This window comes from Lissotriton vulgaris, chromosome 1_1 (assembly GCF_964263255.1).
Source record: "Lissotriton vulgaris chromosome 1_1, aLisVul1.2, whole genome shotgun sequence".
Classification (NCBI taxonomy): Eukaryota; Metazoa; Chordata; class Amphibia; order Caudata; family Salamandridae; genus Lissotriton; species Lissotriton vulgaris.
Window position 1 is genome coordinate 404,569,622 of NC_141685.1, and position 15,738 is coordinate 404,585,359.

Sequence of the window (15,738 nt, forward strand, 5' to 3'; positions counted from 1 at the left end):
ACTGGTGACAAAGGCCAAAAAATAGGCCGTTTTGTCCCCAGGGTAGGGCCGAAAATAGTGAAAATAACGTCACCCTTTTGGAAGCGACCCTTGCCCAAGGGGTCGCTTCATTTTCCCCAAAAAAATCCCTGGTGCCTAGTGGGGGCATTCCTGCTGCATGATCGATGCCCCATACGCAATCATGCAGCAGGAATGCCCTGCACAGAGACATCTGGGGAGAGGAAAAACTCTTACCTCTTCTCCGATGCCTCTAGGCACAATAAAACAACCCCTCCTTCCCCTGGCAGGAAAAACCTACCTTCCTCTCCAGACACCTGGAAGCAAATGGCTTCCAGCAGTTACCGGGCTCCTGATGACGCTGTGCGCACCATGCACGCTGACATTGTATTGAAGAGGGTCGGGAGTGGCAGCGGAAACTCTTCCACTGCCATCCCTGTTTAAGGGGGTAGATGGGCTGCCCGTGGGGGGGGGGGGGTAGCACCAGTGCTTCCCCCATGGATGGAAGCCATGACGGAATGGTTCCTTCATGAGTACACGCCCACAGTCGCTTATGATGGAACCGTTCCATCATTAGCACAGAAGGGGTTAAGGCTGCACTTTCAGCTCTATTTATTTAATCGTTTTCGAATTAGAGAGTGCCTTATCCATCTCAAGGCTCGCAACACATAGGCACTTGCCGAGTTTGGTGGGTAGAAAAGAAATCGGTGGGCTACATGGTCCAGGGGGAGGAGTTATTTGGTAGTCTCTGGGGCAATGGGGACTGTTCAGGCTGGGGTAGAGTGTAATGGAAAGCAGCCAAAGGGTCATTTTCGGAGCTTGGTGTTCCACAATAGGTATGGTTCTTTTTCAGGGTTTCTTTGTAGGCTTCTTTGTCCATTGGTTGATGCATGTGTAGTTGATATATGAAAGGCTGATTTATTTTTTAAACTACTTTAAGAATGTAAAGACAACCTTTGGCTGAGCAAATCGATCACACCTTTGATACATATTGACTCTGCCAGCTCCATTTGTTCATGATGTACAGCATTGGCATTGCAAATGCTCTACAGGAGAAACATAAAGAAAAATGGCACAATGACATGGCTGCATGCTTATTGCTGTCTTTCCTTCAAATAAACAAATATGGATTTGATTTGGGAAGGGAGGCTGCAACAGAGGAGTGGGTAAGCATAGCAGGATAGCAGGTTGGAGGAGGCAGATGAGGAAGGGAGCAACTAGGTCAAGGAGATTCATCAAGGGAGAGAACTGAGGCAAAGGGAGAAGCACACAACCGAGAGCAACACTGAGCATGAACTGAAAGAGAAGCACATGGGTAAAGATGAGCAACATGGAACAGGGGGGGAAAAGCACACAAGGGAGATAGCTGGAAAACACAAGCACTCTCATGGAATGCTCAAGCAAAAAGAAAAATTGTAGCTCCCTGAAAGTGAACAGTGGAAGGACACAAAGAAGCTGTGTTCCTGGCGAGGGACAAACACAAGATAGACATTGCAAGCCATTGAATAAGATGCAGGGAAATGAGTATTGATAAAGCCAACCATTGCGTAATCAATGGGTGGATTTTAAGCTCACTGACAGTAGGTCTTTTGTCTGGTAGGCTCGACCTCATGAGAAACCGCGAGGCTTGTGAAAGGGGGTACGATTGGAAAAGAACAGTCCCTTTTCACGTCAGTTAGTTTTTTGTTGCATTGTTTATTTCAATTTGGTTTTAGGTTTACATTCTTATTTCATTAGGAATTCTGTCTATCTAAAGACATGAAACTTGTTTCAAGTTAAAAAAATGTTTTTTATTAACTCAGATTGCAACAAATGTTAATGTAGCTCTCAGCATAAAACATACATGCACATTAAAGCTTCAAGGTACATGTTCAGCATTGATATATCAAGTACATTGTACAGTTCATAGTAAATTATACAGGATGTACTGTGTGGCCTACTGTGTGAAAAGATAGAGGAAGGGAGGGGGAATAGAGGGAGAGAAAGAAGAAGCAGAGAAGAACAATAGTTCAACAATTTGAGAGCTCTGAGCTCCACATGAGATACAGGTTATAAAATAGTGAGTTAGCTCACACTCCACATTTACAGCGGTGACCAGTACAACATGCCAGCAAGAGTGTGCACCATTACATGCGGGTTCGGTAGTCGCTGAATGTGCCACAGGCACAGAGTTGAGGAAGAACTGGGTCGGTGGAGGACGACTGCAAGGTTGGGCGGTCTTACATAGAGGGGGCCATTGCAGGGAATGTATGGGGGTGGCACGATGGTTAAGGTGCATTGTTGTGTAGAGAGGAATGACAGTATGGCCATCATGGTGTCGCATGTCGGAGTGTCATGGGTGAGTGTGTGCGTTGTGCAGTGTGTTCATGGTGGTGGTTCATCGGTTTTGGCTTCAACTGCAATCAAATACGTCTCCTAACCTTCGCCCCCAGTGCGGGAATCACCCTTCATATGAAGTAGTCTGAGTGTGTGCCTCAACTCTGATCCACAACAGCAGCACGAGAAGCCATCCCCGAATCTCCCGAGGAGCAGGAGGCGTCCAAGCCATGGCTCTGTTCCGCTTAAACAGAATGACAATCAGGTCAATGAAGTGGTGCAAGTGCTTGTCTCCCTTCACCCGGGGTCATAATCCCAGTAGGCAGGATTCAGGAGTGGGTGTGAGAGTCCTCGTTTCATAATCAGGTGGACCAGTGTTGAGGGCAGAGTATAAGAATGTGATGGCAGGTCGTGTGCTGTTGGCTGTCAATAATGTATTTAAGGCATGTGACATTGGTGGTTCAGCCTCCCTGCTACTCCATGTCGCATGGACCAGTATGTTAAGTACTGACCAGCATTCAGTCCCTGCGTCTCAACCATTTCTTGGAATGGCATGAACTTGCCCTTGTTGTAGAAATCACCCGCCGGTGTGATTGCAACATAGGTCCATGGGGCAGAGTCAATGCGCCTCAACGGCAAGTCCCAAATGGGGATCGAGGGAAAGTAGGGAAGGATTGGGCCCTTGGGGTGCAAGTACCTAGGCCAACAGCTCAGGGCAGATGGTAGGGTCATACAGACAAGTGTAAATGTTTGTTCCCTGTAGAGTTAGGATATATCTTTCCCTCTGGTGTCACACTGACTATTCATGTGATCTGGAAATGTCCTGTGCAAGACTAATTATTATTATTATTATTTTACTTTTATATAGCGCAAACTAGACCCGAAGGTATCGGAGCGATTTAAATTAGCACCAGTTGCGTTACAGATGGACACATTCATTTTTTTCACGCCCCTCTATATATTTTGAATATTATAAGTTGGATCATAATTCACCTTCTTATTGTTCTTTTCCTGCATTGCTAAAGCAAAGCTGATTCTTATAGCCCCATCTCATACCCTTCTGCCCTCTAAATAGTCATGGGGATTGGTGTTGAGCACCATACAGTAGCCTTTGCATCTGCTTAGCTCCCGTTGTGTGACTCTTGTGTTATAATAAATGTTAATCCTCGGTTCAGCAACTATGTACTTTTTTACACTTTAATATTTGCAATTATACCCTTTGTGAATCTTCATTAAAGACAAATTACCCAGAAAATGGTGGTACTTAGAGAAAATGTAAGGTGCTAAAATGCCGAAGGAGTTCAAGTGCAACAAGTTGTTTTAATTAAGAAACTAATTAATCACCCTGACTTAATGTGTTTCCCTGTTTTACAGATTCAACAAATTCAAGTGACAACATCTACACAATGATTAATCCTGTACCGCCTGGAGGCAGTCGATCGAACGTGAGTCTGTGTTCTCATAACTTGCGTGTCTGATACCGTAACAAATCATAATTAGCTTATCAGCTGGATAAGATGAGACATGTTTAATTGATTTCTGCTATTTGTCAGCAAGAAGGAAAAAAAGTCAGGCAGCTAATATTCAGTGAATTCTGGGAGATGTTTTTGGAAGCTCTTTCTTATTTTTAGGATTCTCCAGGACTTTGCATTTTTTTGTTCCTGTGTGACCCACTTGATGGAAGCGTCATGAATGCAAAATCGCCTATATATGCTAATTAACTTTACTCATGTGATTCTTCTCTTAGCTTTTAAATATTAGTCTTTGCCCAAAGAAGTGAGTGGGAGCACGGGTGCAGAATGGGTTTGGGCACTCCTTGTATTTTGACGGGCTCCATTCAAACAAAAGTCCTTGATGTGAAAGCAAACCCATTAACTAACTATTGGGAAGTTCTGGACTTTACTGTTGTATGGTAAACTGTCTGTTTCTTAATATAAAAAGTAGTCTGTATAATGCACTTTCAAACATTTTCATGCTTCAGCTTTTATTTCTCAACTTGTTTTGTCCTTTTATTGTGTAGTGGTAGGTCAAGAAACCTTTTAAACTAGTGGAAGCTTAGAATACAGCTCTAACAACATTAGCTTTGCATCCCTTTTTCAAAACCTGTCCAGAACATGCCCTAATTTGTTCCTTAGTTTTTAGGTCTCGGCTGGCGTGGGCTGCGCACATAAGTAGTCTCGCTGGCGAGATTTCATGATTAAGAGGGCTTTCAGTAAAGGGCTTTAAGCCCACCCCTCTTTCTCATTGGCCGGCGTCACAATTTATACTTAACGGTGGCCAGCCATTGGGAAAGAGCTTTTTGTGACGTGGACTTTTCTCTGTTGCAGACAGCCCACTTGGACGGGTTCGTCTGCCTTCCTTCTGCCTGGAAAGGTTTCTTATCTTTATGGGGCCATGTGTTTAAATACATGTCCCCATAAAGACAAGAGAACCTCTTTCACTTTCGAGGCTGCGCCGCGCTTGTTTCTGGTGAAGTGCAGTGTAAGGTACATTTTCGTTTTATAGGGACAAAAGCAAGTATCTGCATCGGGCACATTTCTAGAAGCTTTTTTCACAAACTTGGGTTTGGTGGCATAATTGTAAAATCTTTCCATCATAATGCTCTGTTTATGTATTTTTAAAAACATGAGGTAGCCTTTCACCGAATATTGGTTCTGGTCTTCTGTACCGGCGCTGGTCATCTGTTTACTGAACCTAGTCTCCTTATCCGATATGTTCATTCTCGTGAACAACCTACCCTCCATCCCCACGCATCACTGAGCTCGCCATGAGGCACCTCAATAGTATTGTGAAGCCTCCCCTAACTGCCGGTCTCCTTGTAATAGTACTCCCAGGACGGTGAAGTCTATTTCCGGGTACCGGCGGGAGATTGTCTGCACCCATGTGTGCTCCACCCACTGTTTCCTTCACATCCCCGTGCTAGTGCCACTCTCTCCCTCGCCCCCCTCCCCCACCCCAATGACGCCTCCCATGTGTTGCTGCGCCCTATGGTGCCTGGCGCTGCAACTCTCCTGCGCCCCCACCCAAGATGTGGGGGGAACTCCCAATGGATCCTAACCGGCCAGACTCTATTGTTATGTTGCAAAAACTACCTCCTGGGCAGCCATGTAAGTAGACCCCTAACTGTCCTGTCTTAAGTTGGCGAAATGAGGCCCCCATGCTCACCCCCTTAACTCCCATTCCCTCGCTCAATCTCCTCCCAACCGCCCCCGACCTGAAGTGTCTGATGCTGCCCATGCTGCGTCACCACCGAACCAACACCTTCCCTGTGCCACTCTGAGACACATGAACCGCCCAGGATCACAGGATGTTTAGCCACTCAGATATTTTAACTCCTCTCGTCTGCTCCAAAGCAGGCAGGTCCGAGCGAGCCTCGGGCCCCTTCGCCTCCCCTTCTACCCTGCCATTCCCTGCTATTGTCTTGCGCCCACCTACAGCATGAACAACTCCAAAAATGGGCCTTCTGCATGCCATCTCGCCGCTCCCCACTCCGATACTCAGTACATAACCCCCAGGCCAAAGACCTCCCCTTGGTAGCCTGAGGTCATTGACTCATTTGCCCAGTATTACCGCATGTCAAGCCGACCTCCAGTCAGCCGCCCTGCCCATAGGGCCACATCGCACCCACTTTGGTCTCCGCCACTGCCCCCTGTGGTCCAGTGGGCCCAACCGACCATTCTCAAACCTATCCCGAGAGGCCAGCCTCCCCCACGAGCACCACCCCTACCCCTAAGCCTCTCCCCCAGCCCCCCGCCGCTATGAGCAACGAACATTACCCACCCCTCCCCCATATCCACATTGCTGCCCCGTTGCCATCCACGGGCCCTTCACCTCCCTGCAACATTCTCATCCTTGCCCCATCGTATATCCTGTGTGTCGCTGCATGTTGGCGGCCAAAGCCTCGCACCTATCCGTCTCCACCGTATGGTCCAGAATCCCTGCTGTGCCAAACCCCACCCGCAACCCTGCCTGACCCGCAGAACAACACACAGCCCCATCCAATTCCCTGACTTGAATCCTAACCAGGCGTGGGACACGTTGTTGCCTAGCTTAATGAAGCCCTCATTTTCATTTATACTTCCGCCAGTATCTACAGTGCTATAAACTCATTTTCTTTTTTTTTTGTACAAGTACATACGCATTGTGGTATACTTTAGTACTTTAATTGTACATTAAACACAGTAAGCGTGTCATCGCGTTACTTCTTCTGGTTATGTTTGCTACCGTCTGTATGTATTTACGTTCCTTGCCTTCACGTTTTGTTTTCAGTTTCAGCCTACGTTCGTAGTGACACCTTACCTTTTGCGCGTATCACCACATTAACATTCTCACAAACCCAAATAAACTAGGTTGCTGTCTGCGTGTCCTTAATACTAGCGGCCCAGCCATAAACCATCTGCAGGCTGCATCTCGCCTACACTTCTGTCTAACTGTACTTTCATCCCCCCAAAGCCCACTGCTCCCTCAACCCCCCCCCCCCCCCCCCCCCCCCCCCTCACTCCCCTCAACTTACACTCTAGCAACAGCACCTCTCTCCTCCGTAACATTCCCAGGGGAAAGAAATGCAACTTTGTTGTGACTCACCTCCAACATCCTGAAGCCATTAGATAGTGAAAAGGAAATACCATCAAACATTACACATTCGGAAACAAAAGATTGGGAAAAAAAGAAACAGCCATGATGGAAAAGAGAAAGAACAGGAACGAAATACTGATCCAGACTAGCTGCAGAGCCGCTTTAAAAGGCAGTTGCAACCCCTCTGGCAGGCCCTCAGGCCTTTTTATACATGTCTGAGTTTTCTCAGTGGCTGTAGACATTGTGCCGAGGTGCTGGGTTACTTTAATATTCAGAACTTCAGAGTCCCTTTTGAATGCGAGGTCTATTGTGGATGGGTCTTTTTGCCCAAGGCCATGTTTTAACTGCCTACCATCCACCTGTTGGAGCATAAAGGCCCTGGTTGTTCTTCCAGAATTCAGTACATTACGTACTGAGGAAGGCACTAGCGGTATTGTGTGCATACTGTATCATAGTCTTAAAATCTGGAGATAGCTGTTCAACCCAGTCTGTTGTATGCTGTCTCCTAATGTCTGTGCTTGTACATGCAAATGCACACATGACAATGAGCTGGAAATGTCACATGTATGATTTTCCAAAAATGTTGATGCACTTCGTTAATTTTAAGACTGCTCAGGGCAATTTTTAATGGCATATTTTGCCATCACATAGATTCCTGTGGACCGATTGTCAAAACATTAAAAAAAATCTATAAATTTTATTATTTGAAATCTACACATGACGTATATTTCCAATGGGTGCACCACACTCAACAGAATTTACTCAGGTGACTTGTTCTTTTGTCACAGGCTTATTGTGCACAAAAGTTTTAAAATTGCGAACAACATGACACGACTGTCATGTATTTATTTACCTTTCCAAGATGGCAGATGGACACCTATCTAAGAGTGCTAAATAAAAATTAATACAATGTGTGCAGAAAGCTGTGGCCTGGCAGCAAATTGCAGATTTCATACCTCCCAAAAAAGAAAACATTAAAACAAATTAGAGGGGGGTGGAGGAGCAATGGTGGATCGGGTGGGACGAGGATGTAAATGCCGCTGATCAATGTGAGCAGTAGGTGTTTGGGCAGCAAGGAAGAGCGAGGGTTAAAAAACATCTGGCGTGAGGAGCAACTCAGATAGTGGGACAGTGAATTCTAAGGTGGAAGCAGTACATAAGTGAGAGAGCAACAATATACCTTAGTCTCACGGACTGCTAGAAGAACAAGCATTGAAAATGCAATAGGTCTCGCCTTTGATTAAGTTAAAGCTATTTGCTTTGCAAATGGTATTGTATAGCAAAGCAAATGGCTTTAACTTAATCGAAGGCGAGACCTATTGCATTTTTAGGTCAAGGACAGCGTCGCACTGCGTAAGCAGTGGGCGGAGCTCCGAGATTTAATGTTTCTTAGTAAGGGGGCTTGAACCCGCCTCTCTTCTCCATTGGCTGGCTTCCTAAACGGAGGCCAGCCATTGGAGGAGAGGGGCGTTACTAGATTCAAGCCCCGTCTTTTCCAGATTCAGGCGTGTTTTTTCTCTTCTTTCTTGTTTTCGTTCTCTCGTCTTCCTATTGGCTGGAATTTTACCTTCCAGCCAATGGGAAGAGGAGTGAACGGAAACCACGCCCCTGAATCTGAAAATGACGCTGGTTTCTCTGAGGCATTTCTGCTTTGCCTCGGAGAAATGTGGTCGCAGTCACAGCTCATGTCTCTTGTTTACTTTTATTTTATGGTTTGCAAACATTTAACATTGCTTTGAAGCAACTTAATGCCTCCAAGACATTAAAACCAACTCAATGTTAACTACAGGAATGCGTTTCTATATACGATGCTTAAAGTGTGCCAGAACTCTTACGGTCCGACCCGTGGTACAACACACAACTCGCTAACCAGTTTGCAATTGTTTACAGTTTCGCAAACGTTCACACACCAGGCCCTTAGAGTGTAATTATCGTAGCCCACCGCCTTTTTGAATCTTACCAAACCTCTGACCACTCAAACGCAAAACGAAACCGGATTGAAGTGAATGGTTTGGAACACCGACGATAGGATCATGTCCGTCGCAAAAAACGAATGCAGAACGCTTCTGAATTTAGGGTATTGATTGCAGCAACACTCTATTGGCTTGCAGGTCAGTACAAAGTATTATCTTCCTGGACGCTGGAAACGATCTGACTAATATTATCCAAATCAAAGAACACATAAGACGTTTTATCCCACCAATGCCTCTATGGTCGCTGTATGGCCCTCTGCCCTTATGCGCTTCTCCTGCGACGCTCTGTTCGGGCCACGCTCTCTATGGTTAGAGGCAGCGATGATTGGCAGAGGTGTTTGGAGTCGGGCGGTTTGAGAGAAGGCCTGCTCAGCTCTAGGGTTTCTGTGTTTGTGACCCCCGCCAACCCCTGTTTATTGCTTGGGTTTTGCACCCGTCGTCCAGTGCTCCACTCCCCTTCGGCACCATGTCAGACACGGCCTCCCCGGTAGGGAAGCGGCTACTCCTACTGTGCTCGGCCCCAGCAGGAGCTTGGGCAGCGCGGCTGGCACAGCGGACTCTGCGTGGCATGAGTGGTGCTGAACCCCGTGAGCCGGCGGTGAGTGAGAACAAGGGCAGTCAAGGAGTTTGAGGAGTGAGTAAGGAATATATGCCCACAGCGGGAAGTCTAAATAGGGGGATTTTCCTGTTGTGGGCAGGAGTGATCAAAAGGAGGTAGAGGGACGGGACCCTTGTCATTAGAGACAGGGGTTAAAGGGAGTAGGGGCGTTACTGTGTAAGACCCACACTCGCTTCGAAGATTAAATCTGAAATGTTTCATTTTGATTCTCAATTTCTTCTTTTGAAAGTAGTATTATCCCCAGTTGCATGTCAGTAGGGAAAAACACAACTGAACACATTCTACATGTCAGGAGAAATCACTTTTAGGTGTTGCAGGAATTGGACATATTTGATGTTGGGGGCGAGGGAGGAGGCTAACGAGTTGTCAAGCAGTGTGGGCGGAGACATCTCTACATCCATGTCAACATTTCCTTTTGTTGGCTCACGTTGTTGTGGGACAACGTATAACACGGGGGTCATTCTTCGGGACTAAAGGTGGCTAGTAAGCATTTTAAATTATACTGCTTCACTGCCCTCATGAGCACGTCTTCATTTCACCATTCACGTGAGTATGTGTGTGGGGCCCTGTGTGTGTGTGTGTGGGGGGGGGGGGCCCTGTGTGTGTGGGGGGGGCCTGTGTGTGGGGGGGCCTGTGTGTGTGTGTGTGTGTGGGGCCCTGTGTGTGTGTGGGGCCCTGTGTGTGGGGGGGCCTGTGTGTGTGTGTGGGGCGCCCTGTGTGTGTGTGGGGTGGACCCTGTGTGTGTGGGGCCCTGTGTGTGTGTGTGTGTATGGGGCCCTGTGTGTGTGTGTGTGGCCCTGTGTGTGGCCCTGTGTGTGTGGCCCTGTGTGTGTGTGGCCCTGTGTGTGTGTGTGGCCCTGTGTGTGTGTGTGTGGGGGGGGCCTGTGTGTGTGTGTGTGTGTGGGGGGCCCTGTGTGTGTGTGTGTGGGGGGCCCTGTGTGTGTGGGGGGGCCCTGTGTGTGGGGGGGCCCTGTGTGTGGGTGAGGGCCTGTGTGTGGGGGGCCGTGTGTGTGGGGCCCTGTGTGTGTGTGTGTGTGTGTGTGTGTGTGTGTGTGTGTGTGTGGAGCCCTGTGTGTGTGTGTGTGTGTGTGGGGGGGGCTCTGTGTGTGGGGGGGGCTCTGTGTGTGTGGGGGGGCTCTGTGTGTGGGGGGGCTCTGTGTGTGGGGGGCTCTGTGTGTGGGGGGCTCTGTGTGTGGGGGGCTCTGTGTGTGTGTGGGGGGCTCTGTGTGTGGGGGCTCTGTGTGTGGGGGGGCTCTGTGTGTGTGTGGGGGGCTCTGTGTGTGTGTGTGTGGGGGGGGGGCTCTGTGTGCGTGTGGGGGGCTCTGTGTGCGTGTGGGGGGCTCTGTGTGTGTGGGGGGCTCTGTGTGTGTGGGGGGCTCTGTGTGTGTGGGGGGCTCTGTGTGTGTGGGGGGCTCTGTGTGTGGGGGGCTCTGTGTGTGTGGGGGGCTCTGTGTGTGTGTGGGGGGCTCTGTGTATGTGGGGGGCTCTGTGTATGTGGGGGGCTCTGTGTGTATGTGGGGGGCTCTGTGTGCATGTGGGGGGCTCTCTGTGTGCGTGTGGGGGGCGCTCTGTGTGCGTGTGGGGGGCTCTGTGTGCGTGTGGGGGGCTCTGTGTGCGTGTGGGGGGGCTCTGTGTGCGTGTGGGGGGCTCTGTGTGTGTGGGGGGCTCTGTGTGTGTGGGGGGCTCTGTGTGTGTGGGGGGCTCTGTGTGTGTGGGGGGCTCTGTGTGTGTGGGGGGGCTCTGTGTGTGTGTGGGGGCTCTGTGTGTGTGTGGGGGGGCTCTGTGTGTGTGGGGGGGCTCTGTGTGTGTGTGGGGGGGCTCTGTGTGTGTGTGGGGGGGCTCTGTGTGTGTGTGGGGGGGCTCTCTGTGTGTGTGGGGGGGCTCTGTGTGTGTGTGGGGGCTCTGTGTGTGTGGGGGCTCTGTGTGTGTGGGGGCTCTGTGTGTGTGGGGGCTCTGTGTATGTGGGGGCTCTGTGTATGTGGGGGCTCTGTGTATGTGGGGGGGGGGCTCTGTGTGTGTGGGGGGCTGTGTGTGTGTGGGGGGGGCTCTGTGTGTGTGTGGGGGGCTCTGTGTGTGTGGGGGGGGCTCTGTGTGTGTGGTGGGCTCTGTGTGTGTGGTGGGCTCTGTGTGTGTGGTGGGCTCTGTGTGTGTGGTGTGTGTGGTGGGCTCTGTGTGTGTGGTGGGCTCTGTGTGTGTGGTGGGCTCTGTGTGTGTGGTGGGCTCTGTGTGTGTGGGGGCTCTGTGTGTGTGTGGGGGCTCTGTGTGTGTGTGGGGGCTCTGTGTGTGTGGGGGCTCTGTGTGTGTGTGGGGGCTCTGTGTGTGTGGGGGGCTCTGTGTGTGTGTGGGGGGGCTCTGTGTGTGTGTGGGGGGGCTCTGTGTGTGTGTGTGGGGGCTCTCTGTGTGTGGGGGGGCTCTCTGTGTGTGGGGGGGCTCTCTGTGTGTGGGGGGGCTCTCTGTGTGTGGGGGGGCTCTGTGTGTGGGGGGGCTCTGTGTGTGGGGGGCTCTCTGTGTGTGGGGGGCTCTCTGTGTGTGGGGGGCTCTCTGTGTGTGGGGGGCTCTCTGTGTGTGGGGGGCTCTCTGTGTGTGGGGGGCTCTCTGTGTGTGGGGGGCTCTCTGTGTGTGGGGGGCTCTCTGTGTGTGGGGGGCTCTGTGTGTGGGGGGCTCTCTGTGTGTCGGGGGCTCTGTGTGTGTGTGTGTGTGTGTGTGGCTCTGTGTGTGTGTGGCTCTCTGTGTGTATGTGGCTCTCTGTGTGTGTGTGGCTGTGTGTGTGTGTGTGGCTGTGTGTGTGTGTGGCTCTCTGTGTGTGTGTGGCTCTCTGTGTGTGTGGCTCTCTGTGTGTGTGGCTCTCTGTGTGTGTGTGGCTCTCTGTGTGTGTGGCTCTGTGTGTGTGTGTGTGTGGGGGGCTCGCTGTGTGTGGGGGGCTCGCTGCGTGTGTGTGTGGCTCGCTGCGTGTGTGTGGCTCGCTGCGTGTGTGTGTGTGTGGCTCGCTGCGTGTGTGTGGCTCGCTGCGTGTGTGTGGCTCGGTGCGTGTGTGTGGCTCGGTGCGTGTGTGTGGCTCGCTGCGTGTGTGTGGCTCGCTGCGTGTGTGTGGCTCGCTGCGTGTGTGTGGCTCGCTGCGTGTGTGTGGCTCGCTGCGTGTGTGTGGCTCGCTGCGTGTGTGTGGCTCGCTGCGTGTGTGTGGCTCGCTGCGTGTGTGTGGCTCGCTGCGTGTGTGTGGCTCGCTGCGTGTGTGTGGCTCGCTGCGTGTGTGTGGCTCTCTGCGTGTAAGTGGCTCTCTGCGTGTGTGTGGCTCTCTGTGTGTGGCTCTGTGTGTGTGGCTCTGTGTGTGTGGCTCTGTGTGTGTGGCTCTGTGTGTGTGGCTCTGTGTGTGTGGCTCTGTGTGTGTGTGTGGCTCTGTGTGTGTGTGTGGCTCTGTGTGTGTGTGTGGCTCTGTGTGTGTGTGTGGCTCTGTGTGTGTGTGTGGGGGGGGGCTCTGTGTGTGGGGGGGCTCTGTGTATGTGGGGGCTCTGTGTATGTGGGGGGGCTCTGTGTGTGTGTGGGGGCTCTGTGTGTGTGGGGGGCTCTGTGTGTGTGTGGGGGGGCTCTGTGTGTGTGTGGGGGGGCTCTGTGTGTGTGTGTGGGGGCTCTCTGTGTGTGGGGGGGCTCTCTGTGTGTGGGGGGGCTCTCTGTGTGTGGGGGGGCTCTCTGTGTGTGGGGGGGCTCTGTGTGTGGGGGGCTCTCTGTGTGTGGGGGGCTCTCTGTGTGTGGGGGGCTCTCTGTGTGTGGGGGGCTCTCTGTGTGTGGGGGGCTCTCTGTGTGTCGGGGGCTCTGTGTGTGTGTGTGTGTGTGGCTCTGTGTGTGTGTGGCTCTCTGTGTGTATGTGGCTCTCTGTGTGTGTGTGTGTGTGTGGCTGTGTGTGTGTGTGGCTCTCTGTGTGTGTGTGTGGCTCTCTGTGTGTGTGTGTGGCTCTCTGTGTGTGTGTGTGGCTCTCTGTGTGTGTGTGTGGCTCTCTGTGTGTGTGTGGCTCTCTGTGTGTGTGTGGCTCTCTGTGTGTGTGGCTCTGTGTGTGTGTGTGTGTGGGGGGCTCGCTGTGTGTGGGGGGCTCGCTGCGTGTGTGTGTGGCTCGCTGCGTGTGTGTGGCTCGCTGCGTGTGTGTGTGTGTGGCTCGCTGCGTGTGTGTGGCTCGCTGCGTGTGTGTGGCTCGCTGCGTGTGTGTGGCTCGCTGCGTGTGTGTGGCTCGCTGCGTGTGTGTGGCTCGCTGCGTGTGTGTGGCTCGCTGCGTGTGTGTGGCTCGCTGCGTGTGTGTGGCTCGCTGCGTGTGTGTGGCTCGCTGCGTGTGTGTGGCTCGCTGCGTGTGTGTGGCTCGCTGCGTGTGTGTGGCTCGCTGCGTGTGTGTGGCTCGCTGCGTGTGTGTGGCTCGCTGCGTGTGTGTGGCTCTCTGCGTGTAAGTGGCTCTCTGCGTGTATGTGGCTCTGTGTGTGTGGCTCTGTGTGTGTGGCTCTGTGTGTGTGGCTCTGTGTGTGTGGCTCTGTGTGTGTGGCTCTGTGTGTGTGGCTCTGTGTGTGTGTGTGGCTCTGTGTGTGTGTGTGGCTCTGTGTGTGTGTGGCTCTGTGTGTGTGTGTGTGGCTCTGTGTGTGTGTGTGTGGGGGGGCTCTGTGTGTGGGGGGGCTCTGTGTATGTGGGGGCTCTGTGTATGTGGGGGGGCTCTGTGTGTGGGGGGGGCTCTGTGTGTGTGTGTGGGGGGGGGCTCTGTGTGCGTGTGGGGGGCTCTGTGTGCGTGTGGGGGGCTCTGTGTGCGTGTGGGGGGCTCTGTGTGCGTGTGGGGGGCTCTGTGTGTGTGGTGGGCTCTGTGTGTGTGGTGGGCTGTGTGTGTGGGGGCTCTGTGTGTGTGTGGGGGCTCTGTGTGTGGGGGGGGCTCTGTGTGTGTGTGGGAAGGCTCTGTGTGTGTGTGGGGGGGCTCTGTGTGCGTGTGGGGGGCTCTGTGTGCGTGTGGGGGGCTCTGTGTGTGTGTGGGGGGCTCTGTGTGTGTGGTGGGCTCTGTGTGTGGTGGGCTCTGTGTGTGTGGTGGGCTCTGTGTGTGTGGTGGGCTCTGTGTGTGTGGTGGGCTCTGTGTGTGTGGGGGCTGTGTGTGTGTGGGGGCTCTGTGTGTGTGTGGGGGCTCTGTGTGTGTGTGGGGGCTCTGTGTGTGGGGGGGGGGGCTCTGTGTGTGTGTGTGTGGGGGGCTCTCTGTGTGTGGGGGGGCTCTCTGTGTGTGGGGGGGCTCTCTGTGTGTGGGGGGCTCTCTGTGTGTGGGGGCTCTCTGTGTGTGTGTGTGTGTGTGTGTGTGTGGCTCTCTGTGTGTGTGGCTCTCTGTGTGTGTGGCTCTCTGTGTGTGTGGCTCTCTGTGTGTGTGGCTCTCTGTGTGTGTGGCTCTCTGTGTGTGTGGCTCTCTGTGTGTGTGGCTCTCTGTGTGTGTGTGGCTCTCTGTGTGTGTGTGGCTCTCTGTGTGTGTGGCTCTGTGTGTGTGTGGCTCTGTGTGTGTGTGGCTCTGTGTGTGTGTGTGGCTCTCTGTGTGTGTGTGGCTCTCTGTGTGTGTGGCTCTCTGTGTGTGTGGCTCTCTGTGTGTGTGTGGCTCTGTGTGTGTGTGTGTGTGTGGGGGGCTCGCTGTGTGTGGGGGGCTCGCTGCGTGTGTGTGGCTCGCTGCGTGTGTGTGTGTGTGGCTCGCTGCGTGTGTGTGGCTCGCTGCGTGTGTGTGGCTCGGTGCGTGTGTGTGGCTCGCTGCGTGTGTGTGGCTCGCTGCGTGTGTGTGGCTCGCTGCGTGTGTGTGGCTCGCTGCGTGTGTGTGGCTCGCTGCGTGTGTGTGGCTCGCTGCGTGTGTGTGGCTCGCTGCGTGTGTGTGGCTCGCTGCGTGTGTGTGGCTCGCTGCGTGTGTGTGGCTCGCTGCGTGTGTGTGGCTCGCTGCGTGTGTGTGGCTCGCTGCGTGTGTGTGGCTCGCTGCGTGTGTGTGGCTCGCTGCGTGTGTGTGGCTCGCTGCGTGTGTGGCTCGCTGCGTGTATGTGGCTCTGTGTGTGTGGCTCTGTGTGTGTGGCTCTGTGTGTGTGGCTCTGTGTGTGTGGCTCTGTGTGTGTGGCTCTGTGTGTGTGGCTCTGTGTGTGTGGCTCTGTGTGTGTGGCTCTGTGTGTGTGGCTCTGTGTGTGTGGCTCTGTGTGTGTGGCTCTGTGTGTGTGTGTGGCTCTGTGTGTGTGTGGCTCTCTGTGTGTGTGTGTGTGTGTGTGGCTCTCTGTGTGTGTGTGTGTGTGT

At 52.6% G+C, this 15,738-nt stretch overlaps 1 protein-coding gene across 4 annotated transcripts in view; it reads left to right on the forward strand.

Annotated features, from left to right (window-relative positions):
- The window catches only part of SSBP3 (single stranded DNA binding protein 3), a 360,221-nt gene that overhangs the window by 298,710 nt on the left and 45,773 nt on the right, over positions 1-15,738 (forward strand). For all 4 annotated transcript variants that reach the window (XM_086952603.1, XM_086952611.1, XM_086952618.1 and 1 more), the window contains one exon: positions 3,688-3,758. In XM_086952603.1, the coding sequence (XP_086808729.1) occupies positions 3,688-3,758 (71 nt within the window). The remainder of the gene's footprint in view (positions 1-3,687; positions 3,759-15,738) is intronic.